We start from the raw sequence: 15894 nt of genomic DNA on the forward strand, positions 1-15894 counted from the left end.
TACTGCATCTGAAATATTTGAGGATGACCCACCAAAGATAAATGGGCCTGCCGCCACTGGTGATAACACAGGAGTTGGCGAGGCCCCAAGATCCAACCCAGACCCAGATGAAGTGAGCTCGGGGGAGACCGAAATATCAGTACTATCTCCGAGGGTTGATGCAGATGCAACAAATCTTGCCCTTTTTGCACTCTCTATTTCAACAGGCCTTTTCCTTTTTATGGGCTGAGACACACCACTATATGCAAGGACTATTGGCAAGGCCGGTTGGCCTGCTTCCAGCGTGTTTAGGCCCATGTTGTCCAAGACAGCAGAGTGGTCGGCAACCCCCGATGACCCTGGGGAATCCCGATCCCTCTGTGTAACCGGAGTTCTTAACTGCCGGAGCACCGACTCAATAGTCTGATCGATACTATCCAGCAGAGACATGTGGGTAGCGTCCGTGGTAATAGGTGTACTCACATCATTAGAAGCAGATTCTCCAAGTTCCAGGAACACACTTTCAGGTTCCATCTCATGGTGTGAGTCCGTGGATGAGTGACACTTGCTGATTTGAGAGCTTGCCTTGGGGAAAAATTTTTCCAGGGTGCTTGCGCCATGTTGCACCGACTTACTCCTTAATGCTCTGGATGCCATGGTGGGATGGGTGTGGGACAACTTAGTGGGGACGTTAGAGGGGTGGCCCGGTCCGGTCTCTTCCGGCCTCTAACGGCCTAGAACGGCCCGCTCTTTGCCCGGTCTTCGCCCCGGTGACCGCCCCGCGCGCGTCCCGCTGCGCGTGTGAGGCGATTCTCCTAATTATAACAGGGGGGCGTGGCACTGGGAGGGGGCGCGAGGCGCGGCGGGAAGAGGAACCAGCTGGCGCTGCCAGATGGACTGCTGGTCCTCGCAGTCCCGCTCGCCTCCGCCTCTCACCTCCGCTGCGGCCGGTCCAGACAAGAGGAATCCCCGAGGTATGTGCGCCCAAACACTCCTGGTGCAAAGGAAGCAGGCAACAGTTCAGACTCCTAGCGCGAGCGGCACCCGCGGAGCGGGGGCCGCGAGGAGTAAAGTACACCTTCAGGCAGGGGGGCGTGGCACTGGGAGGGGGCGCGAGGCGCGGCGGGAAGAGGAACCAGCTGGCGCTGCCAGATGGACTGCTGGTCCTCGCAGTCCCGCTCGCCTCCGCCTCTCACCTCCGCTGCGGCCGGTCCAGACAAGAGGAATCCCCGAGGTATGTGCGCCCAAACACTCCTGGTGCAAAGGAAGCAGGCAACAGTTCAGACTCCTAGCGCGAGCGGCACCCGCGGAGCGGGGGCCGCGAGGAGTAAAGTACACCTTCAGGCAGGGGGGCGTGGCACTGGGAGGGGGCGCGAGGCGCGGCGGGAAGAGGAACCAGCTGGCGCTGCCAGATGGACTGCTGGTCCTCGCAGTCCCGCTCGCCTCCGCCTCTCACCTCCGCTGCGGCCGGTCCAGACAAGAGGAATCCCCGAGGTATGTGCGCCCAAACACTCCTGGTGCAAAGGAAGCAGGCAACAGTTCAGACTCCTAGCGCGAGCGGCACCCGCGGAGCGGGGGCCGCGAGGAGTAAAGTACACCTTCAGGCAGGGGGGCGTGGCACTGGGAGGGGGCGCGAGGCGCGGCGGGAAGAGGAACCAGCTGGCGCTGCCAGATGGACTGCTGGTCCTCGCAGTCCCGCTCGCCTCCGCCTCTCACCTCCGCTGCGGCCGGTCCAGACAAGAGGAATCCCCGAGGTATGTGCGCCCAAACACTCCTGGTGCAAAGGAAGCAGGCAACAGTTCAGACTCCTAGCGCGAGCGGCACCCGCGGAGCGGGGGCCGCGAGGAGTAAAGTACACCTTCAGGCAGGGGGGCGTGGCACTGGGAGGGGGCGCGAGGCGCGGCGGGAAGAGGAACCAGCTGGCGCTGCCAGATGGACTGCTGGTCCTCGCAGTCCCGCTCGCCTCCGCCTCTCACCTCCGCTGCGGCCGGTCCAGACAAGAGGAATCCCCGAGGTATGTGCGCCCAAACACTCCTGGTGCAAAGGAAGCAGGCAACAGTTCAGACTCCTAGCGCGAGCGGCACCCGCGGAGCGGGGGCCGCGAGGAGTAAAGTACACCTTCAGGCAGGGGGGCGTGGCACTGGGAGGGGGCGCGAGGCGCGGCGGGAAGAGGAACCAGCTGGCGCTGCCAGATGGACTGCTGGTCCTCGCAGTCCCGCTCGCCTCCGCCTCTCACCTCCGCTGCGGCCGGTCCAGACAAGAGGAATCCCCGAGGTATGTGCGCCCAAACACTCCTGGTGCAAAGGAAGCAGGCAACAGTTCAGACTCCTAGCGCGAGCGGCACCCGCGGAGCGGGGGCCGCGAGGAGTAAAGTACACCTTCAGGCAGGGGGGCGTGGCACTGGGAGGGGGCGCGAGGCGCGGCGGGAAGAGGAACCAGCTGGCGCTGCCAGATGGACTGCTGGTCCTCGCAGTCCCGCTCGCCTCCGCCTCTCACCTCCGCTGCGGCCGGTCCAGACAAGAGGAATCCCCGAGGTATGTGCGCCCAAACACTCCTGGTGCAAAGGAAGCAGGCAACAGTTCAGACTCCTAGCGCGAGCGGCACCCGCGGAGCGGGGGCCGCGAGGAGTAAAGTACACCTTCAGGCAGGGGGGCGTGGCACTGGGAGGGGGCGCGAGGCGCGGCGGGAAGAGGAACCAGCTGGCGCTGCCAGATGGACTGCTGGTCCTCGCAGTCCCGCTCGCCTCCGCCTCTCACCTCCGCTGCGGCCGGTCCAGACAAGAGGAATCCCCGAGGTATGTGCGCCCAAACACTCCTGGTGCAAAGGAAGCAGGCAACAGTTCAGACTCCTAGCGCGAGCGGCATCTTGCCCCAACTCCCTTATGCTGTCGGTTTACTTTCTTGAACGAACAAAAAAATATATACAGTTGAAAAATTCTTGCACATTACAAAATATTAAGTAAGAATGCTGTACCAACTAGCTACTCTCTTTATCATTCTCAAACAGCTCGACACAAACATTATTTAAAAAGCTTCTCTGAGTCTGTTACTGAAGAGGAAGGCATATAGCATAGTAAGGTATATTTCCCCGCTGCCAAAAAACTATTCAGGTATTACTTTTTCGACTCGAAAGGCAAGCAAGTTGTAAGAAATGAATTTGGTTGGGAAGGTCAGAAGCACTACATTGCAGGTAAGTTCTTCTTCACGCGAGATGAGGCAAAGCCAATGGGTCTGGTTGCATTTTGAACCCTGATTAAATATTTAAACTAGCCTGCCACAGTGAAAACCAGAAAAACTGAGGAGTAGAAGAGCCCATTTTTCTTCCTGTCATTAGGTTCCATGAACCCCTTGATATGCTACCCAGATGCAACAAAGGCACACTGATATTATATTGCCTACCATTTCCTATGGCTTTAGTCATGGGTGTCCAACTTATGGACATTGCATGGTCAGGTCCAGTCTTGAAAACGTGGCATGAATCTGCCCCTCATGGACATACGTTGGACACATCTAAGTTTGGTATTGACAAATTCATTATCATGTCATATATGGGGAATGTGTAATGGAATAAAAAATGGCTGCATATTTAGAACTGAAAAGGCCAGATAGAGCTACAGTGACTTGAACATATTATCCATGGCTCTTAGGGTCTTATGCATATAATAGGCAGCATGTGTCCCAATTATTCACACTCGGACCAGCTGCTTTAAATATTTCACAAAAAGGGAGGTTTGCAACAAGTGTGACCACTGGGACTAAATGCATTGGCACGCACTGTAGGAACCCCGTACAGCACTATGTCAATGTGACAGGTTCAAGCAGGACGCTGCAGCCTCTACCTCCTCAGGCTTGGGTCATCCCAAAACTATTTCACTATGACATCATTAAAATGGAGACGGATTAACCTAAGATACAGAGGTATGACCAAACATTCCTATGATCACATTACAGTTATAGGCCATGTTCACAGAAAAATGCCCACATTTATTTATGGTAGACGTACACATATGATCTGCAGACAGGGTGGCTCAGTGAGTTGAGCACTTGTTGCTGAAACATACAGTGCTTTGCAGATCCCGGAAAGTATGCCTTAGCTTCCCATCCTTCCAAGGTAGGTAAATTGATTATCATTATTTGGGTAGTGACATCTGTAGATTTGTAGTGCTTAGAAACTAAGGAAGTGTGTTCAAAGCGCTACATAAAAGAGATAAATATTTGCAGAGATGTATGCAGTTTCATGGACTCACAGAATTCCAATCAGAACCAGAATAGGAATGTGTGCAAACTGTACTTTTCTAGGACTCATAGTCCACTGCATGCACTTCATAGGACTGTCTTCCACCAACAATTCCTCTGGAGTAGAAAGGACAGAAATAAGGAAAGGACTATTTTTATTTTCCTTCATTTCCATTGTGGAAAAAAGTCATACCCCTTCCTATTCCACCATGAAAACATACTCCTGCTGTTTGCAGCTGCAACTCTCCTGGTTGAAAACGAGCCTGCACGCATTTTGAAATACCCACATATGTGCTTTTTGGGGCTCACCACTTCATTGAGAGGCAACCACCAAATAATACCACCACTTACAATAGGTTGAAGTACATACATTACTTCAGTGGGGCTAATTTGAACCTATGAGCTATTCAGCACCATAGTACATATCGTCATAACATATTTTACTCTATTCGTTTTTATGCCCGTCAGTGCAGCCTGGCAATATCAGAACTCACGGTCTGTGTTTGATGCACATTGACAAAATATATAGATTGATTTTTACTGCCACGAATCAGCCTAGATCGCTGCAAAACGAGGCGCCTGAACACACTTGCATGAGCCAACGTGGTGCTAAAAAGCATTTGATGTTAAATGCATGCCTCCTGAGCAGTTCATGCAATATGGCCTGAAACTATTATCTATACTACTATTATAAAGAGAGAACAGAAACCTTTTGGCAAGGTAAACTCGGGAACCACAGCGCCAATCCACACACCCAATACATTGTTGGAATCCTCAGGGTGTGTAGATGGACATAGGCGACATAAAATAAAAATAAAACGTAAATTAAAAAATTAAAATTTATAAACAAAGTAGTCCCCTAAAACTAGCGCCGGCCGCGACGTAGTGCTGACCGCGACCTCGACGTGCGTGATGATGACAGGGGAGGAGCGGTGACGAGCGGCGAGGAGTGGCGCTGAAGTCCGGAGCTCGGGGAGGAGCGGCGCATCAGGTAAGGCGAGGCGGGAGGCGGTCTGGGCAATGTCGGTGCGGGCGGGGGCCCGGGAGTGGCGGTGAAGTCCGGAGCGCGGCTCAGGTAAGGCAGAGGCGGGAGGCAGGCGGGCGGGAGGCGGGAGGCAGGCGGGCGGGAGGCGGGAGGCGGGAGGCGGGAGGCAGGAGGGCGGGAGGCAGGAGGGCGGGAGGCAGGCGGGCGGGGTGCGGGAGGCGGGAGGCGGTCTACGCAATTTCGGGGCGGGCGGGGGCCCGGCCGGGACTGCACAAAATCCAAAAATGCTGCCCCCAGCCCCCTTCTGCCCCAGGCAATGCTGGGGCGGGCTGCTAGTCAGTAAATATAGTTGGAATCCGACAATCCGTCATAACAGCGGTACATGTTGGTAGGTAATATTTTTTGCTGCAAAGAAATGCTGGCCAGAGAACAAAACGTTTTTGACTGGTACAATATTAGGTTCTTGGTGGTAAGTTAAGGCAATGCTTGCTCCAAACACCTTTTATAGCTGATATTGTGAAGGAGGTAACCAGGTATAAATTCAGGCGCACAACAGCTAGTACAGGCAAAATAATCCTATAGATGATACGGTTGCAAATAGGTGCTTCCAAGGGGTAAGGATAGGTTACCAATCTATCCCACAAGACCCAAAGGAAACTCTGGGTACAACAGTAATCACAAAGAATTCCCCCTGAGCACTTCTCAATAATTAATGTTAAGAGTACACAAATTCGATGTAACGTAGAACTCAAGGTACAACTACTAAAGTAATCCAAATAATTCTTTCTGTCCTTTTTTTCCTCCAAAGTTTGTTATCCAATCGATAGTTATATCAACTTCCAATAGTATAAACACCAGGGCTCAAATGTCCAATTCTGATGGTTTATCCAAATGATATTTATTGGTAATTTCCCAATTGAAATTTTCTTTGCAGCCAACACGTGTTTTGTCAAGCATTATTTACATGCATCAATGACTTCATCAGGGCTCTATATTTAATCCATGTATCATACTAGCACGTATGATCACAAGTCAATAAAAGAGAATCTGAGTTCCTTATGATGTGCTTCAAATCCTGATATTCCTCTTTTCTCTTTAATAAGTCCTCAGTAAATCAAATCCCAAATAGTATCCCAATTCAGTGGGTATCAATATCTCCTAGTTCCTAGTCATCATTATTCTTCGTTGTCAAGTAATCATAATCCATAGTAGTCCCACTGGAGATAGTCTATCTGAATATCATAAGAATGGTATATCAATGTTGCTTGGAGACACGAGTACGTGTTCCTCGGCTCTAAGACACCCCGTAACCCAAGGGTAGTAGTCCCCATCTGGAAGTTGATATAAATATCGATTGGATAACGAACTTTGGAGGAAAAAAAGGACAGAAAGAATTATTTGGATTACTTTAGTAGTTGTACCTTTGGTTCTACGTTACATCGATTTGTGTACTCTTAACATTAATTATTGAGAAGTGCTCAGGGGGTATTCTTTGTGTTTACCTTTTATAGCTGTATTAAGAGAGCAGAATTCTGGATGTGGTAATGTGTGACAAGACTGTGCATGTTTGTTGTTCTGCATTTGGCTGTGGTAGTGATGTGTTCTGCTGTTTTTGTGTTGCTATGTATTTGTGATTTTGTTGTGTTCAAAGTTTTGTTGTGACATGCCCCGTTAGGTTTTAAGTCTGATGTCATGTTGCTTTGTGTATGCTATGGTGTTATTTCCAGTTATTTTCTTTAGATATGTCAACAAATGTTGTTATATTTCCAGCCAACAGCAGCACATGCCTTAAAAGTTCCTGTGACAAGCAACCGTATAACCCACACAACTAAAAAAGGCCGAGAAGCGCCCAGTCTAAAGAACTGAAGACAACTTACCTTGACAATGACATCAAGAACCTCGGGCTTGGCAATCTTTGCTTCCCCGAAAGACCTCACGTTGAAGGAGCAGATTTTCAGAGCCAGGATGTTGTTAAAGAAATAAAACAGCAAAAACGCGGAATAAAACATTTTAAAAGTTGTGGAAACTAAGCGAGAAGCTGCTAGCAGTAGGAGGATGGCAGCGCGCGACAGCTGCAAAAAAACAGAGTTTATGCTTCTTAATGCAGTGCTATATATACACACGCTGTCTCGGAGTAAACAGAACGAAACAATGGACTTCCCCTCGCCCCTTTCACTTCCACATGGTGAAAACTGATAGGAAAGAACCATTCTTTCCCCGGAAGTTAGGGATGGGCACGAAATTCGCATTCTGAACGGAAACCCACTACAAATCTTCTGTGGTCTCCAAATATATCTACAACTAGACATATGCATCCTTAAATGTTACTACTACCAGACAGGGATCACAACACCTCCCCCATTATGTCCACCATTTTCACTGCTCCATTGTCATATCCGCTGATTGCAGGGCGTGTGCAAATGACAGGTGAAAATTACATAGGTGCGGAATTTGCACCTGATTTGTGCATCCAGAGCTGCGCAAACTTGAATTGGTTGCAATGTGCCCAAGCACAGAACCGAAGGTAAACGGTGCTGTCGTGACGTGCACTGTTCTATTTCTGCAGCTCCATCTGTGAAATGAAGCATTCAATTTAAAACAAATAAGTATACAGCAGTGCACTGTATTCTTTGCTGAATACAATAATAAAAAAATTTATTAAATGTAATTTCTAAAACAAAATGTAGCATATTTTATTTATTGTGACCATATTGAATATTATGGGACATATTTACAAGAAAATGGTGCAATCAATTTTGCTGCCCCACGCTGTGTCATTTTCTAATTACAGAAATGTCAGGTATTTACAACAATACAGTGCATTCCTGTACTCATCTTTGCGCTGGCACAAAAAAATCAGCCTAGCACCAGTGCAGGGTCACTGTTGTTGCGCATGAAGGGACACATTGCTGCACAAAAATATTCATCAATGCCGTGTAGCTCCTTCTAAACGTGCTTCAGTATGTAGCACACATAGAAAGAGCAAAAACGAGGAGCAATAAAAGTATTCCTCCTGGTTGTGCCAATCTGACGCCCCCCCTTGGGAGGCGTACGTTAGTGGCACTGCCTCAGATGTACAGATCCTTGTAAATCCGGAACAGTGTCAAAAAGCAATGGATCTAGCATGGGAACACCCACAGCAACACCCATTGCATGCCCCTTTCTCCCAGAAAACTGAGTAGAGGAGGACCATATTTACAAGGCCGCGTTAAGCCAATGCAAAGTGGCTTAGAGCAGCCTTGTAAATATGGAGCAGGGCGCGGCGACACCGCAGCATATCAAAAAAGTGACACTCCGGTGGTGCAATCCTCTTGTGAATATGCCCCTATGTGTTTAAATAAAAACTTCTCCCATGTGCTATTGTAAATCTCAATGCCTTACTAGTGACGCTAACAAATATGCATTAACAATTCTAATCAACAATTTATGTCAACAACATTGTTCACATTGGTCTACATAAAGAAATACAGGTGGAAAAAAACAATAATGTGTTTTGAATATTTTGGTGCTTTGTCTGTAACATTGCAATACATTCTTGGACGAAGGTATATACTAGCAAAACTATTGAATCAGGAGTTTGAGGAGTGGCTTGCCAGTGTTATTTTGTGTTTTAGAGTCACTCTATTTTCCTCTTCCAACTGACACCCTTTATGTGTAATAAAAAAATGAAATGTGTAATGTTCCTATCATGTCAGTATACTATTCAAAATGTACATGGTATATAAAATAGATATTTAGCTATGGTTGTAAATTGTGTTATTATATAATTGTGCATTTAAGAGTCCTTTAACTTCAGCAATATCAGTTATTGTGATATCATTAGGATTAAGGCCCTGTGACCACTTCTTGGGAGGATTCAGTGTCAAACCATATGATGTTACTTCCTGTGATGTCATTGCATCAAAGGGAAGTTAAGTGAAGTCACTTCCGCTGGCATTTTGGTGAATTGAGGCCCATGCTTGAATGTCATCAGAGCTGTAGAGTTAGAGCCAGATCTACTAAATTCTCACACAGTGCAGTGAAGGAGCTGTAAATGCTATGCTGCGTGATAAGGAGAGAGGAGGAGAATGCCAAATTTACTGAAATATGGCATTCTCCTCTCCTCTCCCTAACACCGGCGCTGAAATCAGCTGCCATGCGCCACGGAGACACCTTTGCGCTATGTTGCACGGGTGTCTCCGTGAGTCTTGCATAGGTTTTGCACTGGAAGGGTACCCTTCCAGGACAAAAAACCATGCATAGGCGGCTTCAACCCTTTTCCTACTTTGTATGTGTGCTGTAAAGTGCAGCACATGTTCAAAGTTGGAAAAGGAAGGAGAAATGAAAGCATTTTTCCTTCGCTGCGCCTACTTTAAAAGGGCGCAGTTTTCTGATGCTAAAGCCTGTCTACTTGGTTTAGTAAATTGGGTTTAGCGTCAGAAACTCTGTGCACTGCTTTGGGTTACTTTGAGTTGCTTTCACGTTATTTCCAGCTCTAAACATTTCCAGCGCTAAACAAGTTTAGCGCTGGAAAGTAAATCAGAACACAAAGATTTTAACCAGTTTGCATCAATTTTGTGACACAAACATGGCATAAAATCTTGGAAAATCTCGCCCCTTAGGGTAAACATGCAAATCCCAAATTGGGATTACAATTGGAGCAATGATTGCACACCCCTGTAGTTGTTGCCTACACTTCTGTGGCAGGAAAAATGTAGAACAAATCTTCTTGGAAAACCCAGGGCATGCCAATGTTGCACATCTTGAAGCATTGAAAACATGCACAGCTAGCACGCTCTTCCTTATTTTGAGATCTAAAACTTAGAGTGATGAAGTAATTTTGCATCTGTTAAACCCTGCACCCTGCTATAATGGTATTTATCAGTGTAAGTGGGTATGAGGTCATATGTCTACCTTACCATCATGTGAATGCACTATTTGTGCTACTGAAATCTAGGTTACATATGTAGAATATTCTTGATAATAAAACTGAGCATTCAAGGAAATTCTGGCTCGGTACAGAGGCGCCACTCTCCTTCAGCATAGGTGGTCCTCAGCCCTCCTAAGCTCCCATGTTCAGCCCAAGGCCTTTACATATCTATGACACCTTCAGTCTGATCAGAATGCTAGGCGACGCCCACCTGATTTTGCAAGGGTGCTACACACCTTCAAACAAGTACACACAAATCCAACAGTTTTAATTTGGCACATGATCTTGAGCAAGTTTACCTACAGTAACTTGTAATTGTGTCTGGGGAAAATTCACTTATCTTCAAGCGCATTTTGGGTCATGTTCTAATGGCAGCAGTTGGAAATATTTATGGATCCCCAGAGGTTCATTTTCCACCTACTCACAAGCCAACCTTGCTTTTATTCTACTCTACTTAAGGGTGTAGCTTCAGGGAAATGTTCGAGGTATGAAACCACCCCAAATAAAAGTATGCTTGGCTTTGTAGTTGTGTCTTAGGGGCCCTGAGTTGGGTCTGCTATGTCTGTGTCGGTTTTTTTGTGTGACCAAGAATAAAGAACAAAGCAATGACATTTGATGTAAACAGGTGAGAGAGAGATATACCCATCTGGTGGCTGAATTTCAAAACGTGAAACCAGATATCCTGGAATTCATACCACCTTCCCTGCTTTTCCAAATTGTGTGATCTTAGGCACATATTTTATTTTATGGAGACCCTTTTTTCTTTATTATCACATAGGAGCGCACTTTTAAATACTTGAGTTCAGGATGTGCGCTGTACAAGCACCTCTTATTTTTGATTTCATAGATTGCAATGTTGCTCAATCTATAATAAGAATCTAGAGTACTTATAGAGTTTAAATGAATACAATTTTTTTTGTTTGAATCTGTTTATTGCTTTTTGTATTAATACAATCACACAAATGACAGGGATGCAGTATACAATGGTGATGGCAGTTAACCAGTGCACATAATTTCTTGCGAGAGGAGCAACAGCGTGGCAGGTTGTATTGTAAGCTATACAGAGTAGAGATTGAAAGTGCCATATTTAGTACCTGTAGAGACAATTGGAGGCAAATCGACAGAAGACATACATATGAACCTTAAGAAGTGGCACTGCAGTATGGTTGCAAAATTGCATCAAATGAGCCTGCACTGTTCACAATAAGCAATAATACGCAATGACAGAAATAAACAGTTAAGAATCCCAATCAAAACCAATGGAAGCATATGCAAATGAAGAACCTTAGTAGTAACTGTCAAGCTAGCCCTAGTTCCCCCACCCATCCCACCAACAAACCACATCACTCATCTAGTTGCTAATTGGATTGCTAGTGACTGTCCCCAGATATCCCGTCAATGGGACCAGTATTGGGCGGGGGGTGCGCATCCTCTATAGCAATCTTGGCAGTGGAAGTGATGCCAGGGGGCAGTGCATCCCGTATCCCACCTCCTGCCGCGCCATCTCATAGCAGCTGGGCTCCTGGCGATAGGGGAGCATCAGGTATATCATTGTGGAGGTCAACCATGACATCCCAGCTACCGGCCAATGGTTGTTTACGAAGTCCAATGGCATCCTCCCTATGCAAGGCAACGCTCTCCGTCTGCACCCAGTTGGTGAACAACTGCATCCAGGTTGTGAAGTGAGGGGGGTCAGATGGTTTCCACCTGCGTGTGATTAGCCGTTTGGCCACTATTAGGCCCAGATCTATGACACGGGACTGACTTTGTGCTTCTTGCTTCGCCGATACAGACCGAGCACGCATACCTGTCAAGTGTGAGAGAGAGCTCTATCAGTACAGTGTACTAAACGGGCCCTGACTCCCTGCCAATAGCACTGTAAGTATGGGCATGCCCAGGGCATATGTATGATATCTGCCTTTACTAGCCCGCATCAGGGGCAGGTGGCGTCTGTGCAGTGAAAGTTTCTGTTGATATTGGCAGGAGTGGGGTAGGCAGTGTGCACAATGTACAGCTGAATCAAACAAAAATGGGTATTGCAAGGTATGTGAGTAGGACCCTTCAATATGGTGGACCACTCCCTGTCCATGCAGGGTTGAGAAAGGTCAGTCTCCCATTGTGCGTGGAGTGGTGCAAGTGGTGGAGCCATGAGTGAGTGCAAAGATTCAGCCAGCCAGCGCCACCAAATGCCTATCTTGGCCCATAACATGTAGGTACTATATAGTTCGATTCATGGGGGTTCTCAAGCCATGTCCCCCCATCTCTGCCCCAGTCCTCCTATTAATGTCGTATGAAGAAGACATTGTCCAGGAGGGAGACCGTCCTCTTCCAACAGCGACTCGTTGGGCAAAAGTTCACCGCCTCTCTAGAGCAGAGGTCTTCAAACTTTTTTGCTCTGAGCCTCCTCAAGCAAAATGTTTTGGCACCGGGGCACCCCCTCCCAAAAAGTATGGCAAGAATAGGGAGAGTGGGAGGGAAGGGGTGAGCTCCAGGATAGTGCTTAGGAGATAATTTCTGGATTATTTGTCTGTAGTTTTTAATCTACGCTATATGTGAGATTTATAAAAGTACAAATATATCAAAACAAACACAGGTGTTGTGCGCCTGGGTCCCAATGAAACTGCACCTGCTGTACTAAAAAGCATGCCAAAAAAAAAAAAATCCCCACCTTTCTCAAGTCATCTCTCTGAGGAAGCTGTCTCTATCATTTGTAATCTAAAAAATATCCCAGACCCCCATATAGCAGCACTTCCTCTGGGCTAACTTAATGCTATCCAAAGATCTCACTACTTTCCTCTTTCTCCTGACCGTTACCCTGAGACCCAAGGGGTATGGATGATCAGAGCGCTCAGTCTGATCATTACCCTGCTAGCCTCCTTCCTGTCACCCACTGGACTCACCTTGAAGGACATGTGCATGTAAACAGAGGTCGAAGTGGACAGGATTGATGGAGACACACATGCCCCATGCTTTTTGCAATTCCCATACTTTTCATTAAAAAACAACCATCCCTGAATAGTTATTGTGGGCCTTGAAGTGCCTCTGCTTAAAAGTGAAGGGAGGGCGGGTTTGGGGTGTGGAGGAGTTTTTCTGTGATGTGAACCTCAGGGAGGTACACAGAGCTAATGACGAAACAGGCATTCTCACCAGGGTGTCTGCTAACAGAAAGAATGTAAATGTGTGCAAAAGGTTAATCACCAAATGTGAAGGCTGCTTGGAAGCCAGTTTAGGCTTTAATTGATGGAATCACCTGAGGCTACATTGGGACAATGTCAGGGTATTATACAATGAGTTCTATAATGTGTACTTTGATTAGACAAATGTGTGCACTAGCTATTGTTTACCTATTACAAAATATATACATTTAAAGCACTTACTATAGCTTAAAACATCAAATCATTTTGCAGCAGTCTAACTTATACTGCGTATAATAATTTTTTTAAATAATGACTTGCATATTCACAGTGTTTTCTGCTCCAGGCTGAAACATTGTAGCACTATAAATGCACAAGTCACTATTACTCACTTCTGCAGTGGTCACATTACCCAAATGAAATTTCATAACGTAAACAGTGTATTTCTATCTGATTAGCTTTATATGCATTTATTTTTTGTTTAAGGTTTCTCCGTTGTTTTACATGCAATTACCTGAAAGTGAAAAACAAAACACTTGAATAATATTTTGTTCTTTTTTGCCACCACGTGTCTGAAAGGAACAAAATATTTAGTAAGTGTCTTGTTTTTCCACTCCCAGTTACCTGCATATAAAATAATACAGAAACCTTAAACGAAAAATAATTGCAAGTTGAGCTAATCAGATGGAAATACATTCTTTAACATTATGAGAATGTATGTGTTTTCTAACCATTTCAAGGACTGCATGTAAATGAATACTGCCTGGAAAACATGCCTAGTTGCGCTTCTTTGGGCCATCTTCATTTACAAGTACTTGTTAAGCCACCTGTGCCCCCTGGGAATGCAGCCACAGCCCCCAGGGCTGATAGATGACTGACTGGACTTCTGCTGCAGTCCAAGCGGTCAGTTCTGCTGTGGTGGTATTGCACTGCCCATGCAGTCTGCCCAAGAGCGCTAAAGCTGGTGCGTAAGGTGTAGTCTGCCATGTGAGGTAGATGATTCAGAAAAGGGGGTGGTGATGAACAGAGTGTCTGAATTAAGCAGACCACTCTTACCCAGTCCAAAGATCAGGGCTTGATCCATCACCGTTATTTAGCTCACTGCCCCATCCCAGCTCAGAACCTGGCTATATGCAAATTAGTCTGTCCCTGGCCCAGTGCATCATGGGAACAGGGCAGACCAAACTACCAAGCCAATTCTTCACCAGAAAGGAGACAAGCTTCCGGGGACCGGTTTCTGCCATACCAGGCGTCGTCGGCCCGGCTTGCTTGAATCCTGATGGAGCAGTGAGGCTGCATCTAAAGCAGCGATGCGCCACCAATAGAAGTGCAGGCTTGGGCGGTAGTGGCCGGGCACAGGGGTGGAACAACTGAGAGACTCTGGCTAAAGTCCAGGTCAGCAACAATGTGGCAGTGTCTGCTAGTTGCAAAGCAGCGAGCAATCTTGCTACCCACTGAAGTTGGGACGCCAAGTAATATTGTACAAAGTTGGGACAGCCAAAGCCATGCATGCTGTAGGTTGGTAAAGCTTATGGAGCACTTCATTACACCTGGGCCTTCCCATTGAAGTGTCTAACCTCTCCTATGAAGAAGCGGAATGGGAGGCACATATGTATAAGGGAAAGTTGACAAAATAATATAGAAGTTGGGGGAATACGACCATCCCGAGCAGAGCCACTCTGCCCAAGAATGGCAGAGGCAAGGTATTCCAGAAGGTCATCTGGGCCCGCAGCGAGGCGACAACACGCTTCAAATTACCATTGAGTAGATCTATAGGTGAATGATATATTTGGATGCCTAAATATCTGTATCATTGCGCTTACCGAGGGAGTGCCACAGGGCTTTTGTCTTAGCTCTACATTGTTTAATGTATATGTGGATCCCTCACTAAGATATCAGAGAATTTGGTTTTACCCCGATCTCATACACAGATGACACCCAACATCTCTTATCTTTTAACAATAGCACTACAACTCCAAAATCCCGCTTCTCGGAAGGCATGAAAGCAATCTCCTCATGGATGACGGAAAATGTTCTCCAACTGAATGCTGATAAAATGCATATTCTGCTTTTTGGCAATGCTCTAACGCTCTGGTCTGCAGAGTGTTGGCCTTCAGACTTAGGCCCAGAACCTATTCTTAAGTTAAACATCCGGATGTCGGTTTGGATCAGTCTCTTACTATGAAAGATCATGTAGTGGTGGCCACAGGCACCTGCTTTCATATGGTGAGTCTCTTGCGTAGAGTTTTTCCTCTCTTCCTATTATCTGTGCAAAAAACTCTTGTGCAAGCACTGGTTATTAGTCGACTAGACTATTGTATTGTGCTATTGGCTGAAGTAAATTAATCTTTATTGAATAAACTTCAGGTGGTTCAGAACACAGCGGCCCGACTGGTCCAGAACATGCCAGCCAGAACAGCTTCTCTCCCACTTCTGCGACTATTAAACTGGCTCCCCATACACCAGAGAATCAAGTTTAAGCTCTGCTGCATAGTACATAAAGCGTTAAATGGCAAAGGACCCCGCTATTTAACTGAAAAACGAATCCCTTACCAGCTGACCAGAGAAATCCCTCCTCATTACTCCCAATTTTAGGAAGTCCCGTACTGGGGGTAAAGCCTTTTTCTACCTGACTCCGGAATCACTTACCCT

General features: G+C 46.8%; 1 protein-coding gene across 1 annotated transcript in view; it reads right to left on the reverse strand.

Moving 5' to 3' along the window:
• DNASE1L3 (deoxyribonuclease 1L3) overlaps positions 1 to 7635 on the reverse strand; it is a 141371-nt gene extending 133736 nt beyond the window's left edge. The window contains exon 1 of the mRNA XM_078661491.1: positions 7077 to 7635. Within this exon, the coding sequence (XP_078517617.1) occupies positions 7077 to 7514 (438 nt within the window). The 5' untranslated portion in view covers positions 7515 to 7635. The remainder of the gene's footprint in view (positions 1 to 7076) is intronic.
• Positions 7636 to 15894: the final 8259 nt, after the last annotated feature.

The sequence above is a fragment of the Lissotriton helveticus genome, chromosome 9 (genome assembly GCF_964261635.1).
Source record: "Lissotriton helveticus chromosome 9, aLisHel1.1, whole genome shotgun sequence".
Classification (NCBI taxonomy): Eukaryota; Metazoa; Chordata; class Amphibia; order Caudata; family Salamandridae; genus Lissotriton; species Lissotriton helveticus.